This window comes from Nyctereutes procyonoides, unplaced genomic scaffold, assembly GCF_905146905.1.
Source record: "Nyctereutes procyonoides isolate TBG_1078 unplaced genomic scaffold, NYPRO_anot_genome, whole genome shotgun sequence".
Taxonomy (NCBI): domain Eukaryota; kingdom Metazoa; phylum Chordata; class Mammalia; order Carnivora; family Canidae; genus Nyctereutes; species Nyctereutes procyonoides.
Window position 1 is genome coordinate 14,444,281 of NW_026575041.1, and position 16,859 is coordinate 14,461,139.

The 16,859-nt window shown below is 46.5% G+C and overlaps 1 protein-coding gene across 1 annotated transcript; it reads left to right on the forward strand.

The window, feature by feature from the left end:
• Nucleotides 1–4,690: 4,690 nt before the first annotated feature.
• PRSS23 (serine protease 23) lies at nucleotides 4,691–14,941 on the forward strand. Its single transcript, XM_055320810.1, has 2 exons — nucleotides 4,691–4,824; nucleotides 12,176–14,941. Exon 2 carries the CDS (start codon nucleotides 12,189–12,191, stop codon nucleotides 13,326–13,328), a length of 1,140 nt encoding a protein of 379 aa, XP_055176785.1. The 5' UTR covers nucleotides 4,691–4,824; nucleotides 12,176–12,188; the 3' UTR covers nucleotides 13,329–14,941.
• Nucleotides 14,942–16,859: the final 1,918 nt, after the last annotated feature.

Consider the following 16,859-nt stretch of genomic DNA (forward strand, 5'->3'; position numbering starts at 1 on the left):
TGGCCAGAGAAACCATATGGAAATTATTATTTTTTTAAATTTTTTTAAATTTTTATTTATTTATGATAGTTACACACAGAGAGAGAGAAAGAGAGGCAGAGACATAGGCAGAGGGAGAAGCAGGCTCCATGCACCGGGAGCCTGACGTGGGATTCGATCCCGGGTCTCCAGGATCGTGCCCCGGGCCAAAGGCAGGCGCTAAACCGCTGCGCCACCCAGGGATCCCTGGAAATTATTTTTAAGTATATAAATATATCCCCTTAGAAATAATCCTCACTGATAACTTTCGAACAGACTTAAATTGTGGAGACTGCATATGGATCTTAGATTCATGAAAAACTGCATTTAGCAGTTTTGATTTAGAGTTGGTGTTGGGTCTCTCACCTACCTGCTACTCTAAGCTTCCAACCATCTTTCAGCCCCATCTTGCCTGATACTCTAAAGCCATTTAACAGGACATTACTTAGTGATAGCAGATTGGGAACAAAAGGAAGATAGAATCCACTGAAACAATGTTTAGAGCTGGAGCGACATCAGCAGCTGATTCAACTTCCTTATTGTAAGCTCGAGAAAAGGCAGGTCAGGGAAGCAACACAACATAATGAGAAAAAGAGTCCATCCACCAGTTAGTTCACTGGAGACCAGATTCTTACTAGCAGATACCCTGTACTGCAAAGCTTCAGTTCCACCTATGGATAAAGTGCGTCTGTGATTGGGGGCTAATGAAATGCCTGAATATGAATTGAGGAAGCTCAGGCATTGTTGGAAAAGAACTTACCTACTGCCAGAAAGAAGCTTGATTCTCTTGCAGAAGAACTTGACTTTTTTTGAGATCAATTTACTACCACAGAAGTCAATATGGCCGTGGTTTATAATTGGGATGTAAAAGAAAGAATAAGAAAAAAAAAAAAGACACTTCTACCAAGAACAAAGCATAATGCTGGCAATTAGAAATGTGGTTCTGTTTTCCAAACATGTTATTTTGAATATCCCAAAGTTTATCCCTAAAGGTTTACGTGACTTTGATTTTTTAACAGCAAGAATTATAATTAAAACTCCCTTAAAAAGACTTTAAAAAGATGAATGAAAAAGATGATGCAAGAGTGGGACAGACTGGGCAGAAGTCACAGCCACGTTACTCAGTAGTGTAACACTGGGTATCTTACTCAACCACTCTGGACCTCAGTCTTCTCACCTGCAAAATGGGGATAATCCTCATCTCTATTTTTTTGTTTGTGTTGAAGATTATTTACAATAAAGTGTATTTCACACTACCTGGCACATAGTATGCATTCAACAAACACTAGTTATAATTACTACAATCTAGTGCCAGTTCTGCTCCCTTTGTTCACTCCCTGATTTGCTCATTTATACAGCAGAGGAACTCAACAAGATAAAGTTTGTTAAAGCCTTGATCAGATCTTCATCTGTTAACCTCCACCTCCATCACTTCTTTTTTTTAAGATTTTATTTATTTATTCATGATAGTCACATAGAGAGAGAGAGGCAAAGACATAGGCATAGGGAGAAGCAGGCTCCATATAGGGAGCTTGACGTGGGATTCAATCCCGGGTCTCCAGGATCGCGCCCTGGGCCAAAGGCAGGCGCTAAACCGCTGCGCCACCCAGGGATCCCCACCTCCATCACTTCTTGAAAGCCAGAGTGGGAATGAATGATTCCCTCTTCCATGTTCTCTAGCTGGAGCCTGATTCAGTCTATATCTCACTTGCTCCTGTATTTGATTTCTTTTTTTATTTATATCCATAGCACACATTCCTTGAGGTGAGGGAGATCTGCTCTCCCTCTCATAGTCACCTTATACAGAGTGTGCACTTAGGAAATGTGGAGGCCTTGCCCTGAATGTATTTTCTAACAATTGAATTGCTATGCATATGAGAAGTATCTGAGAATTATGATCATAGATTTGAACTGAGTTCTTAAGAAGCAATGAGAGTTTTGGTTTTTCTGGTTTTGTTTTTGTTTTGGGGGCTGGAGGGTAGGGCAAATACATAAAGAAAATATCTAAAAACAGCAGGAGGACATCTGCTACTTGCACAGGACATTCCTCTTGGAGGTCAAAGTCCTCTAAAGATCTGTTGCTCGTGTTCTTGTGGCAATGGCCAGGATAACCTAAGAGCTGTGAGGTAACCTCTCATCAGGAGTGGGTGGTGCTCGTTCAAGCCCTGAGTTCCCAGGGATCATTGGTAGTTACAGCTTCTTTGGGGAGGGAGCATTAGACCTGAGACTAGTTGTGGGAGTGGTGATAGGGAAGAGATGTGCTCCTGGGTCCTTTTGTGCCTCAGTTTCTTTCTCTGAATGATGGGAATCCTTTTATTTTCTACCATCCTATCTCCCCTAATTGTTACAATGTAATTTTTTAAACTGTCAATGTTTGTTAATGGAGCAATGAATGTTAATGTGGGTTGGGGTCGTGCTGAAAGAGTCAATCCAAAGCAGAGCTAAGGCATGTTCTTTTCTTATAACAGATGTAACAGCAGCTAACATTTGTTAAAGGCTTACTATATGTCAGGCAGTGTGCTAAGCATTTTATGTGTATTAATTCATCCTAAATCTCAAAACAACCCTATAAGGTAGTCTCCATTTTATAGAGAAGGAAACTGAGGCACAGAAAGGTTAAGCCAAAAGCTACACAGCTAATAAGTGACACAGCCCAGAATAGCACTTACATGGTTGAATGCCTCTGGTGCACTCTTAATTATGTTGCTATAGTGTCTTCCTGTGGCCATCTCTAATTTGGTGCCTATCACCTTGGTTTGCATGTAATAGGTGCTCAATAAATATTTGTTGCATTGGGGTAAAACTAATGAAACTCAAGCGTGGTTGAGAAGCCTCTCCCATCTTCCTCTCCTTCCAATTACAACTCCAGCTCCTCTATTCAGTAAGGAATTTGGCTTTTAAAGCTGTCTAATTGGGAGCTAGGGACCCTAGAAATTCATAATTAACTTTTTTCATAGTTTTCATGTAAAATGAATACAAACACATTCTGGATCATTGGAATAACCATCTAATACCAAGAACTGCCTTGTGATTTCAGTGTCTATGTGGGCTGTGCCTTGGCGCCAAGAGTTACAAGTTTATCGGTTATGCTATTAAGAAAGGAATAGCCCAGGGGCACCTGGCGGGCTGTTGGTTAAGCATCTGCCTGCGGCCCAAGTCGTGATCCCAGGGTTCTGAGATCCAGCCCTGCATTGGGCTCCCCGCTCAGTGGGGAGCCTGCTTCTCCCTCTCTCTCTCTGCCCCTCCCCCATCACGTTCTGTTCTTACTTGCCCTGCTCTCTCTCTCTCAAATAAATAAAAAAAACCTTAAAAGAAAAAAAAAGGAATACCACAGCATTAACCTCTAAATGATATATCAGAGTCAAGCGAAAGCCAGATATTATAACGACAAAGGGTGTGAGCAAAGGTGTGGTTGCTGGAACAGAGGAAAGATATGAGAAAACTGTGTCGGTACCGTGCGCTTGACACACCATGAGAGGGGTAAAGCCACACAGAACCCAAATGTAGCCCTATCTGGGCAGTCAGTACTACGTGATGCTGGTATAGTTGGGTAGTAAGCATTACTAATTTAATGTCACTGTTTTGGGAGGGGATTTTTATATATAATTCATAAATTTGCTTTGGCTTTATTCCAGAATCGTTCATAAGCTGTAACATAAATTTCTGATTTAATGTCTATATACAGTGAGTAACATTATGAAAGAAACTAAGCTAATGCTGGGGAGGTTTGAGGACTTGGCCTTAAGATAGTGGAGAGTACCAATTCCTCGCACATTTGAGAACCACCGCACCGTAGCCCATGCGGGGGCTTTCCTATTTCACATTAGTTGTGTCATTAGCCCCTGGCGTGAGAGTATAGTAGACCCTCCCCCCTCCCCCCCCCCCCCTCCCTGAGAGCGGGCTTCGAGGAGGGAAAGGACAGCCAAGGGGCCAGACCGAAAATGTGGCCTCGGAGCACCGGGGCAGGTCCTTAATCCTGCGACCTTCAGTCCCTGATCTGTAACACGGGGGCACCTGCAACCTGGCCGCCGCGACGGCCCACGCGTAAAGCCGGCTCACGGCGGGACCGAGTAAGCGTCCAGTCTTCTAAAGACCGAGGCGCTGCGGAGAGAAGAGCAAAGCTCTGGCCCCGGATCCTTCAATGGCGCGGTCGCGGCCGGCACCGCGGGCTGGCGGAGGCGGCTCCACCGGCCGGTGCGCCCCGGGAGGCTGGGGGTGCGCTCGCGGCCCCGCCGCCCTCCCGCCCTCCGGCCCCGCGCGCCCGCGCAGCTCTGCGTCCCTCGGAGGCACCTGAGGCCGCGGGAGGCCCTCGCTCATGCCCTGAAAACCCAAAAGCACAGAGTTTTCGCGACTCTTCCAATGTGCCGAGGGGCTCCCCACGCCCCGGGTACAGCCCGCGTCCCCGGCTGCAGGCTGGGGGCGGGGGGGGCGACCCCCGGGAGCGCGCGGTCCCGGCGAGCAGGCGGCGGGGCGCGGGCGGCGGAGGCCCGAGGCTCGCTCGGGAGGCTGCGCCCGAGCCCCGGGGGTGCGCGCGGCGCGGGGCGGGCCGTCGGCGGGACCCGGGGCGGGGGCGGGGGCGGGCGGCGGGCGCGCGGCTTCCCCGAGGCGGGAGGCGGGAGGCGGGAGGCGGGAGGCGGGGCGGGCGGGCCCCGGGAGGCGCGGGGGGCGGACCCGCCCGCTGCCGGCGCCGCTCGCTCGCACTCGGTCGCGCCGCGGGGCAGGCATGGGAGCCGCGCGCGCCCTCCCGGCGCCCACACCTGTCTGAGCGGCGCAGCGAGCCGCGGCCCCGGCGGGCTGCTCGGCGCGGTGAGTGCGGGCGCGGCCGGGGGGGGGCGCGGGGCTCGGGCGCGGCAGCGGCGGGACAAAGGGCGGGCGGACGCGCGCGGCGGGGGCGCGGCGGGGGGCGCGGCGGGGGGCGCGGCGGGGGGCGCGGCGGGGGGCGCGGCGGGGCCCCGGGGCTGCAGGGCGGCGGAGCTCCGCGGGGGCCGGGGCTGCCGGGCGCTTGGGCTCCCGCGGCGTCATCGGGCGGCGGGTGTTAGCGACGGGCTGGAGGTGCCGGCGCGGGCGGAGAGGAGCGGCCCGGGGCGCGGACGGCACCCGCCGCCGCCGCCCCGCGGCTTCTGGGGCTTCTGGGGCTTCGGCCTCTGGGTACTCGAGCGCGATCCCAGCGTGAAGTTCACCTCTGGCCACGCGACTGTGGGCGCCTCGCAGCCGGGGAGCGCAGCGGACGCGGGCTGGGGAGCCGGCGCGGCGTGGACGGGCCCGTGCCCCTCGCAGGCTGTCGGTGGACTCTCACCGGTGTTGGAAGCAGGTGTTTCTTCCTCGGCCCGTGGACGCACGTCACGAGTTGACTTGCGAATAAAAGTCTGAAAAGTTTAGGGATTGTCTTAGAAGAGGAGGGAGAATCATTTCAGCAAAGGAAAACCACCACTCCCCTCCAGAACACGAGTTAGGGTCGCTCTCCGACACCTCAGGAGAAAAAAGCAAAAAAGCGGCTGCCGGGGATCCTGTGTGTGTTACTGCCCTGGGGCGACCCCAGGAGCCTTGAGAGAGCGGAGCAGCCCCTGCTGGTGGGGAGCTCCAGGGGGCGGGCGCAGGGCTGCGGGGGGCTCCTTCCCCCGCTCCCGAAACTGGACTTGAGGGCTCCCCGTGTGCAGCTCAGGGGCGGAGAGGCCAGTGCCGCTTACCTTCTGGGGCCACGCAGGAAAGACTTGACTTTATATAGCTGGAGGTCCGCTGCGGCCAAAGCCCAGTGCCGATTAATAGGAGGCTATTTACCGCGCTTGTGCCGGGCTCCGCTTCATGCACAAGGAACATTTAAAATAGGCCTTAGGACGAGTCTCTGGAGAAGCCTTGACAGGAGCGAATTGGAGGCGGAGTGGGGAGAAGCAATTTAGGAGAAATGCTATAAAAGCCACTGTGTTTACTTGTGAAAGTTTGATCACGTGCACACCTTCTGCATTTGAAGAAATCGTTTCACTTGTGTTTTTCCCACCTAAATAGTCATACTTTCCCGTAGTGAGCTGGAAAGGAAGCGTTCTTCCCAGGTATCTAATACGGATCTCATTTTTGTGACACTGGCAGCTTACTCAGGTAGATGGTGAATACGGGTGTTTTCCTGTCTAGGATAAGTGCCACGGTGCCCATTAGTGGGTCTGAGAATGAGACTGGCCGCAGTCTGCAGGGTTTAATGGTCTCAGGTTCTCCCACATGTTTCTTCTCATGGATCCCCGAGGATTCAGTCCACCGGGCGTGATTCATGGGTAACTCCCACTGGCTCCGGGGAGCTCCTTCCCCCTGGGCTCACCACTGACAGTTCTATACACTGTTCTTGTTCTGCCACCAGGTCTGCCCCAAGCTCACTAGGGTAGTGCGTTCTGCCTAAAAGCTGATAGAGGAGAAGTTAAACTTCTTTTGACCACAAGACTGTGTGCAGGGCGGTTGGGCTTGTAAACGTGCTGCATTTCTTTCCTGTAGGGGCTGTAATTCTTAAACCATTATGTGATTACGTCTGTTTTCCTTTAACAGTTCTTTGACTCAGGAAAATGAGGGCAAGCCTGGCTGCAGAGAGCTCACAGAGCTTTGTTCGCTTTTAGGTATTTGCTTTAGGAATTAGCGTGGTTTCACTGGTCAGTTTTCCTGGCCACAGAGTCCGTGGAAAACCCTTTGTTATCCTTCCAGATGGTGCCCAAAACTTTTATCTCTACAGACTTTCCCACTGTTTGTTTCGACATGACTGTTTATAGTGGTCACAGGAATTCATCTGTTGGACAATAGAGAATGTATGTCCTAAGGATTAGGTTTTTTTTTTTTTTTTTCTCCCAGCACTTGTTTGCTATAGGAGTTAAGTCGTTCTCCCAAACACTTGCCCTCTTGAGGAGACCTGTGTCATTGCCGTTTTGAAGAGGAAGGTGTGGAGCAGTTTCAGTGACCAGTCGCCAAGCAGATGGTGCTGGTTTGTTTGTTTCTGATAATGTCCCTTCATCATTAGATTATCAGTGGATTTGTGAAGTAGCAGCATCCTCGTAAAATATAAATATTTTTAGACGAATGGACAGCAGGACAGTGGCTCCTATTGAGTGATGGGGCACGGAATGTGTAACTCTTGTGAGTCAGATACACAGAGTTGGGAAATAAATAGTTTTTGCATTAATAAAACCTTAATTTTTCATTCTGCTTTATCAGTCAGGCGAAGTGATACATGAGAATAGTTGAGAACTTTGAGAAAGGATTATGTACGTGAGGAATCTTTATCTAGTAAAGGCTTAGTCCTAGAAATGAAATGTTGGAGGCCTGAATTTTCTCCATCTGGATTTAGATAGAGCAAGGATAAGATTTGGAAGATAAGATTTGGAAGTCTTCATTCTCGGTTTTGTGTTGTTGTTGTTGTTGTTTTTTTTTTTTGAAGGAATACCTATTTCAGACAGTTCTATAAGAGTAAGGTGATTCATTTGTGAAGGCAAGAAAGAATTTCAAGTTAATGGAATTTATTAGTTACCTTTTCCGATAGTGAGATTATAGATGTTATGATATCTGTTTCCATCCTAGAGTGTTTGTTTAAATAAACTTAAATGGGGCGCCTGGGTGGCTCAGTGGGTAAAGCATCTGCCTTTGGCTCAGGTCATGATCCCAGGGCCCTGGGATCCAGCCCCATGTGGGGCTCCCTGCTCAGAGGAGAGCCTGCTGCTCCCCCTGCTCATTCGGTCTTTGCTTTCTCTGTCAAATAAATAAAATATTCTAAATAAATAAATTAAATATTTAAATGGGCATAGTACAGGCTTGCTTAGAGTTTATAAAAATGAAAACAATAATTGTCTCCTGGGACGTTATTACCAGGTGAGTTGAGAAATGCATGCAAAGCCACCAACCTAATTTTAAAGCATCACAGTTATCATTGATGTGTATTAATAGGAAAGGGGTCAGGGTAGGGTGTGAATGCCCCAGGAAAGGGCCTAGGCCGGTGAGATTTCCCCCCTGGCACTTTTTCTTTCTGAGAGCCGGCACACCCAACCATCCTTCTCCATTCTTGAAAGCCGCCCTCTGCTGGAGGCTTTGTTTGCTTGATGAGGGAAATCTTGTCTCCTGGATCGGCAAGAGATTAGCAAGATACATTTCCCTTTTCCCCTCTGCTCCTGGCCTTCTCAATTCTGTGAGTGCGGGCTCCGTTTGTATACAGCCTACCGCTTGCACTGGACTTTTGTGACCCTGGAAAATGATAATATTAGGGAATCCTGGGCCTGTAAAGACCGGCACTAAAGAGCTAAAGAGATCATCCAGTTCAGGTTGCCTTTCAGAATAGTTTCTAAACTACCCTGAACACATATTTGGTAAAAGGGTGAGCAGTTTCTGAAGTGCGTAACCTTAACACAGATAGCAGCTTAAACCCATTTGGGAGCCTGAGAACAGATGACTTGATCTCCCAATTTACAATCAGGAAAAAACCATTTTAATCGTACACCTAAAACTAATATCACTATACTTCAGGAAAACTTTAAAAATAACAATAAAAAAGCTTTATCAGTTTGGAATAACTTGACCTGCATTGGTCTGTACTAATTTCTAAATCTGAATGAAAGTATTTTTAAAGGCAATTTTATAGCTTTCTGAGTTACAAAGAAAATCTAATGAAGATAGAGAACCCCAGGACAAGATCTTATCACAAGTTAATGTGTTCAGTTTAAGCAATAATGTAGGGAACTTGTAGGCAATGTTTTAGACTAATAGAAGTTTGTGTTTTTGAGGTATCCAAAAAAGTTTATTTCTAAAGACTTAGATCTTTACCCTGTTGGTTTAGCAGTCCTTACAGATGGCTGACTTCTCTTCTCCTTCACTGGCTAAATGATCAGAACTTAAGTTGTAAGGACTCTGAATTAGTAATACTATTGAACGAATGTTGACTATTAATTAGATGATATTTTATCCAGAATATTGATATTCCAGGGAGAATAGTAATATCCTAATGATCTGCAGTAGGCTCTTTAGCATTATCTACCAGTATCCTGTGATTTGTAAATGATCCCAAAGGCTCTTGGCACAGTGGTTTGTCATTTCTCTGGGAACAAATTCAATCCTGCATGTTGGGGGGCTAGAGTGAGGCCGTGGCCATTGAGGGAGCCTAGCTAAGTGCCCAGCCTCGTGCCCACGAAAAGACTGGTCTCCATTTCTTCAGACCCACAAACTCTCAGGAACTGGTTCCAAAACATTTTTTGAAAGATTGATATTAAAAAAAAAAAAACAAACAAAACAAAACAAAAAAAAAACAACAGAAACCAAGCCCTCACTGTGAGATAAGACATGCTTCAAGGACTTCGAATATATTTTAAAAATAGGTTTGCTGTAGAGGCAGAGCACTTGGAAAAGTGAAATGTAGAGTTAATTTTGCCTAAGAGGAGATTAGTTCATTAAGACAGAGTTCCTAGTTAAATATTTTAGACTCCTTCCTGCCCTTCTCTTCCATGACGTCCTTGCCAATGAACTATTTCAATGTTTGGATAAAGACAAATGCCACTGGAGGAATTCTGCTGCAGTAGATAATCTGGGCTCTGCAGTCCCAGGATCCAACTCACATATAAATTTCCAATTTGAGAATTGAAGATGCGTGCCCTAGATGATGACCCTGAGAGCATTCTCTAACTGCTGGTTTCTTCCTGCACATTGCAAAGATTACCTACAGCTTATGATAACCCAGAGCATAATAACGTCTCTCCTCCTCCTCTCTCTCTCCCCCAAGAATCACATTTTGGCAACAGGAACACTTGGCAGCTCTGACCTCTGGATCCTGTGTTTTGTTTTTTAGATAAGCTGAAGTCAAACTTGGCTTGACAGTATTAGCAGTATTAGTCGGTATTAGCAGGCATCAACATTCACCATGGTAATCTAAGGGAGGAGGAGATGGTCGGAGACGTACACATCACACTTGGCAGGAATTCTGCCGTGGGGGCATTTAGTTACCCAGACAGTGACTTACATAGAGAAGACGCGCGGTCCAGGACCTAGATATGTTTAAGAACTGAGTCCTGAGCCAGGAGATAGGAATAATCAGATACAGAGCCATCTTCTAAAGTTTCCTAATGGGTTGTCCTCACCACACCTAGGCCACCCCTGAAGTCCCCACTGGGGAAGAGGGCTTTATGAGCATCAGGATCCTTTCCTTCATCTACTTAGAGCCTTTAGTTGTGATGGTATCCACCCCCCCCCCCCGTACATGCAAATCTGGGTATGCACACAGACCCCATGGTTTCAAGGATTTAGAGAAACCACGAGATATCTCTCCTCCCCACAGAAGGGCCCAGGGACTCTTCCTATTGGGAAGAAAGGAAAGAAACAATCTCAAAGAATCAGGGAGTCCCAAGGAATTACCTTTTCCAGGAGCTCATGCCTGTTTCATCCCATCTCTGTTTTCTCTGATAGAAGTGGAATCAGAGAGAGTCAAGCAAAAAGAGGCCAGAGGTGGGGTGGGGCGGGGGGGGGGGATGCACACTTCTTAGTAATAGTGGGTGTGGATATTGGGAATACGGATTGGCATGCTCACCTGGCCTAGATCAGATCAAGGGGATTTTCCAGTTTATGTAAAAGAAAGCAGAAAATGCCCAAAAGTTGCCAACAGGTCTATACTCTCAAGAGGAAGAGAATGGGGACAAGGGGATGGATGGTTTCTTCCTGACTCCTGCTAGGTTCCAAAGTCTTGGAGACCTGACCCCTCCCTGTCCTCTTTTTGGGAAGCACTCCATCCTGAACAAATTACCCTACCCTCTATATCAGCTCCTCCGGAACAGAAGATGCACAACCAGTCAGAGCTAACTTGCCCTTGAGTGTTTATGAAAGTACTCCCAATCTGTTTTTCATTGTTGGTTTTCTTGTGGCATGATTGATCCAGCTCTTTTAACATACATTTCAGGATAAAATCCAAACTTCTTCATTTAGTGTATGGAGCCTTGCATAATATGGCTTTTGCCCACTGCCTCCACCACCTCTTTTCTTCCACCCTTCCTGGCCTTAGTTTAATTTCCGAAATGACTTGCACTGTTGCATGTCTTTGTATCCTTGCATATGACTATCCCTTTCACTCTGTCTTATATTATCTAACTTCTCCTCACCTTTGACACCCACCTCTAGCATCATCTCCCCTGGATCTCCTGTTTTTGTGACTCCCCACACCTGGATTTCATGCCTTTTTTCTGAGCCGCCACATCATCCACATACATCTATGTCACTAGCACTCAGCATGCCTCATTGAAAAAATGTGGTTTTTGTAGCCACACTAATCCTTCATTCACTCTTTGATGAATACAAGTACTCATTCGGTAAATCCATTCAATAAATCTTTGTTGAGCGCTAGCATAGGCCCAAATTCAAGGCATTCAGATGAGCCAGGAACACAGATACAGAGACCTGAAAGGTAATCAGCAGTAAATTTCACAATGTGCTACCCAGTGCTACGTTAGAGCTTCAGGTCTTTGACAGAGATCCCAATAGCCTACAACAAAATCCAAAGGAAGAAGTATCTTGTTTGTTAGAGGCCTGGCGACTCTGAAACTAAACTTATAATAGTTAAGTTTGTTTTAAATTCAAACAAAAGTCTCATGCCCTCCTTGGAATCACTCAGCATTTCGAAGTGACAGGAATCCCAGTAAGTGTGACACTGGAGCTATCTATCTCTCCTTGATGCCTTGATGCCTTGGTCACTCAGTTTACTGTGTCATTTACATTTACATGAGCAAGTCACTCAGAAGATTTTCCAAGTACACGCTATACTGAGAACGGGCAGAAAAGGAAAGAAGGGCAGGTGGACCAGGGAGGTAGGAGGGGACAAAGGCTCCAAGCACAGAGAAGGCTCAAAATTGCACAGAAACCCAGGCTGGTGGAGCAGCTCCTCTGGGGCTTAATGACCGCGGGCACTCTGCCTTGTGCTGGGCCATCTTTGGGGCATCTTCCACATAGAAGGGAATGAGCACCCCATTTCACCTTGAGCACAGCAGAGTTCCCAGGTCGAGCCTTGTGTTGTGAGACCATTATCTCGGGATTCCTCTCCACACCCTGATTCCTGAGGAGGGTTCTCAGACTTAGAAATAATGACAGGCACGCTGCCGGGCTGCTTCCTCCATCAGCCAGTGCTCAGCCCCTTGCCCTGCTGACCTGCTTATCTTTGTTCCTACAGAGTGGTGCTCAGCATGGCGGGGATTCCAGGGCTCCTCTTCCTCCTCCTCCTCCTCCTCCTCTGTGCTGTCGGGCAGGTGAGCCCCTCTGGCGCCCACTGGAAACCCACTTGGCCTGCTTATCGCCTCCCGGTGGTCTTGCCCCAGTCCACCCTCCACTTAGGTAAGCCAGACTTTGGGGCCGAAGCCAAATTGGAAGTGTCCTCCTCATGCGGACCCCAGTGTCATAAGGGCACCCCGCTGCCCACCTATGAAGAGGCCAAGCAGTACCTATCCTATGAGACGCTCTATGCCAACGGCAGCCGCACCGAGACGCAGGTGGGCATTTATGTCCTCAGTGGTGGCAGTGGGGGGCAAGAGTCTTCGCGAAAGGCTCGGAGGAAGCGGCAGATCTATGGCTACGACAGCAGATTCAGCATTTTTGGGAAGGACTTCTTGCTCAACTACCCCTTCTCGACCTCAGTGAAGTTATCCACAGGCTGCACGGGCACCCTGGTGGCAGAGAGGCATGTCCTTACCGCTGCCCATTGCATTCACGATGGGAAGACCTACGTGAAAGGAACCCAGAAACTTCGAGTGGGCTTCCTGAAGCCCAAGTTTAAAGATGGTGGTCGAGGGGCCAACAGCTCCAGCTCTGCCATTCCGGAGAAGATGAAGTTTCAGTGGATCCGGGTGAAACGCACCCACGTGCCCAAGGGTTGGATCAAAGGCAACGCCAATGACATTGGTATGGATTATGACTATGCCCTTCTAGAACTCAAAAAGCCCCACAAGAGAAAGTTCATGAAGATCGGCGTGAGCCCTCCCGCCAAGCAGCTGCCAGGGGGCCGAATCCACTTCTCTGGTTATGACAATGACCGACCAGGCAACTTGGTATACCGCTTCTGTGATGTCAAGGATGAGACCTATGACCTGCTCTACCAGCAGTGTGATGCCCAGCCCGGGGCCAGCGGCTCTGGAGTCTACGTGAGGATGTGGAAGAGGCAGCAGCAGAAGTGGGAGCGAAAAATCATTGGCATCTTTTCAGGGCACCAGTGGGTAGACATGAATGGCTCTCCACAGGATTTCAACGTGGCTGTTAGAATCACCCCTCTCAAATATGCCCAGATTTGCTATTGGATTAAAGGGAACTACCTGGATTGTAGGGAGGGGTGACACGGTGTTCCTTCCTGGCAGCACTTAATGGTCTTCATCTACGTATCTTAGGAGAGGCCAAATGTTGTCATTGGGATGTGTGTGTGTGTGTGTGTGTGTGTGTGTGTGGTGTGGTGTGTGGACTGTGTCATATTATCTTTTACCTGATTTTTTAAAGTTGCAAGATGATTGGCTTTATTATTTGAAAACTGGTTTGTGTATCATCTATCATTTCAGGAGTTTAAAGGCATACTTTTGCATAGAAATTTTAAAAAGACCATACTGATGTTTGGGATAATAGAGAATATTTAGCAAGAAAGTTAATCCTTCAATTTTTGAGAACTTTGATTTTTATTTCATCTGAACTTTTGTGTCCAAGGTTTATATTAAATATGTGGCATATGGGAGATATAAATTCTTAAATTCTTATGTGTGTATATATGTGTGTTTTCTCTTGAGATTCATTTTAGGGTTTTTTTTTAAATTCCTAATCACTAACATTTCCATGTTCCCCACCGCATACAACTTTTAGGAACCTTCACAATACTTCAACAGGCAGGTATGATATTTTGGATTTGGAGGCATTTGCACAGTAGTCCTCGATAAATGAAATAATTTGTTGACTATATTGCTACACGTATTAAACTATATCTTACACTAAGTCAGTATCCGAAGCTGCTTTCAGTTTTGAAATGGTTTCTTTCCCAAAGGTGGTTGCTCTATTTTTGAGGAAGGCGCGGCATACGGCCCTGTCAGCTTTGTGACTCATCGGAGTAGGCAAGAGTATTTATGCCAATCCCTCCATTTAACGGGATTTTACTCACGTTTCTTGAACTAGCTATTTTCCAGGAGACAATAATCAGGGCCTAATGGGAGCAAGCTATATCACTTCCCAGCTAACAATTGTGGTCACACTAAAAACAATCATTTCATTTTACCCCTGAAGTAGAGCACATCTCATGTTTTATCATCTGGATGGAGTGATTTAAAATGAATTAAATTCCAGAGAACAATGGACGCATTGCTTGGCAGATGTCACAACAGAATAACCACTTGTTTGGAGCCTGGCACAGTCACACAACCTAATCAAAATTATTCTACGGAGTTTGCAGTGCACTTTCAGGGAGCCGCATACTGGTGTAATTTGGAAACTTTTCTCTTTCACTTTACTTATATTTTATAGTAAAAATATTTGGATGGTGCTTTAAGAAAAACCAAGAGGACTTTTTTTCCACTAGCTTTAAAAGGGCCTCTTTTACTGGGATACTTTAGGCTACAGGCACGTATAATCAACTACAGTAATAAAAATGGAAATTGAGAGAATGCAGAGTGGATCAGAATCTTTACTCCAGCAAATGTCTTTAGGAATGTTTTATCAATATGATAATCAGAGTTTATAAAGAAAAGACTTTGACTTATTTTATGTTTTCATCTTATGCTTCTTGGCCTGAGCGGAGCGTGTCTTCCTAAATATATCAATTGGGGAGTGGGGGGTGGAGAGCAAATGGATTACAGGGCAGATGTTTGCTGGGCTTGTGCCCTTAGGTGATACCAGCCTGAATTGGGACTATCTGTGAGGACATTCAGATATGGCACTGAAGCTTTAGTTTTTTCTGGGTGGCTTTTGACTTGTTTTTTTTTTTTTTTTTTAATTTTTGCTTGTTTTTTTGTGCATTTCAGTCGAGAATAATCCTGATAAGACACTCACGAAATGTACAACTGTAGTGCTTTCTTCAAATCATGTAAGAAAATACTATGCATAGCACAGAGGTGTGGGGCTGCCAGGATTCTTCTGAGTTCTAGTACAATTTGCTTTGAAATCTAGCAGGAGTATAACATGAGGAAGAAGAGAGGTCTGTATCCCTGTGTTTGGTATTGGGGGAGAGGGGGAATTGTTTTTGCTTTCACTTGATGGAAAAAGAAGTTCACTGAACGCTTAGACTGGACTAATTAAAAAAAAGATGCTGCTTTTATGAAGCACCTGATTTCTTGATTTTGATTTTTTGCAAAGTTGAAACTTCCCTCAGCAAAGGTAGGTAGTGGCACAAAATCAAAACAATATCAATGTTAGGTTCACAAATAGGTGTAGTTTACTAAAGAATAATACATTCTATGTACCATATAATTCATAGATGGTAAAATAACTCAACATGACTGTTTTTTCAGTGGTAATAAAAGGAAGCATGGTATTGTTGTGGAATTTGAAAGAAAAAAAAGAATGGACTCTTCATGATACTAACATAGTGTTTTACATGTATTAGTTATACATTGTAAGGATTTATTTCTAGTAAGGCCAGTAGAACAACATTCCTAAAGAGTGTGCCATAAACACTCATCCCTCCAGATTTTCTACCAAGAACAAAAAGGGCACCCTCTCTGAGGAGGAGGGAGATGCTCAGTACTCCCTTTCCTTATCAGGGATTCACTTGCCTGTTTGCACCTTGAAAGTTCTAAGAAGTCCTGTAGGAAAGAGACATGATAATGTTTTAAAAGCTGCACTTCAATAAAGATCTTTGATCACCGAACCCTTGTTTTCTCATATAATGCTTCTGAGCCCAGTTAGTGTTCTAATAAATACATGTTGGGAATCACTGTAGCAGCCCTTGGTTAAGCTGACTGAGCGGAAAGTATGATGAGCCCCTAGTGGCATCAGGTGGCAGTGTCTTTGGGATTTGACCAGAACGCAGTTTCCAGATTTCAAAATGTTCCAGGGTGGAAAGGGAGACAATAAACTTGCAAATCATTTGTTGCTAAGAGTCAGAAGGTTATGGCAGAATTTGCGACATTTTTTCCCCATAGAACTTATTCAGAATTTTGAATTTTAGGGATGCCTCGGTGGCTCAGCGGTTGAGTGTCTGCCTTCAGCTCAGGGTATGGTCCGCAGGGTCCAGAAGCAGGGAGCCTGCTTCTCCCTCTGCCTGTGTCTCTGCCTCTCTTTCTCTCTCTCTCTCTCTCTAGCTCTCATGAATAAGTAAATAAAATCTTTTTTAGAAAAGAATTTTGAATTTTAGAAAGGAGCTAGTCCCCCAAAATGGAAAAATAGGGCTAAAAAAGAAAAATACGAGCCAGCCAGTAATGGAGTTGTATATGTATATTTTTTGGACCAAAAATGAATTGGAGAAAAAATGGGAGTACATTGGAACATCGAGATCATCCTCATCTCTTTGTGTGTGACTCATCTCCCTGCTCAGAAGGGCAAGCCCCCAGGGACACCTGGGTCAGTATTTAAGGTAGTGATCTCTCTCTAACACCTACCCGAGTCTTTGGTCCAGAACTTGTTGAGGATGACAAGCCTGCACTGGAATAAAGACCTTCTGTCCTATGTACCATGCACTACTGAAGGGTAGGCAGCCTCCCAGGGGGCCAGGGGAGTCCTGATGGCAGTCCTCGGCACTTGCTCTCCAGGGGCTGGACAGAGTCCTGGCAGAGAGTCTAGTAGACAGTCCCTGCACTGGCCTGACTCCTTGCTTCATCTGAGTTCTTTTCGTGCCCAATCCTTTTCTTAGCCCTTGTCACAAACCACCTCAAGAATGCCTTGAAGTTGCCACTGTC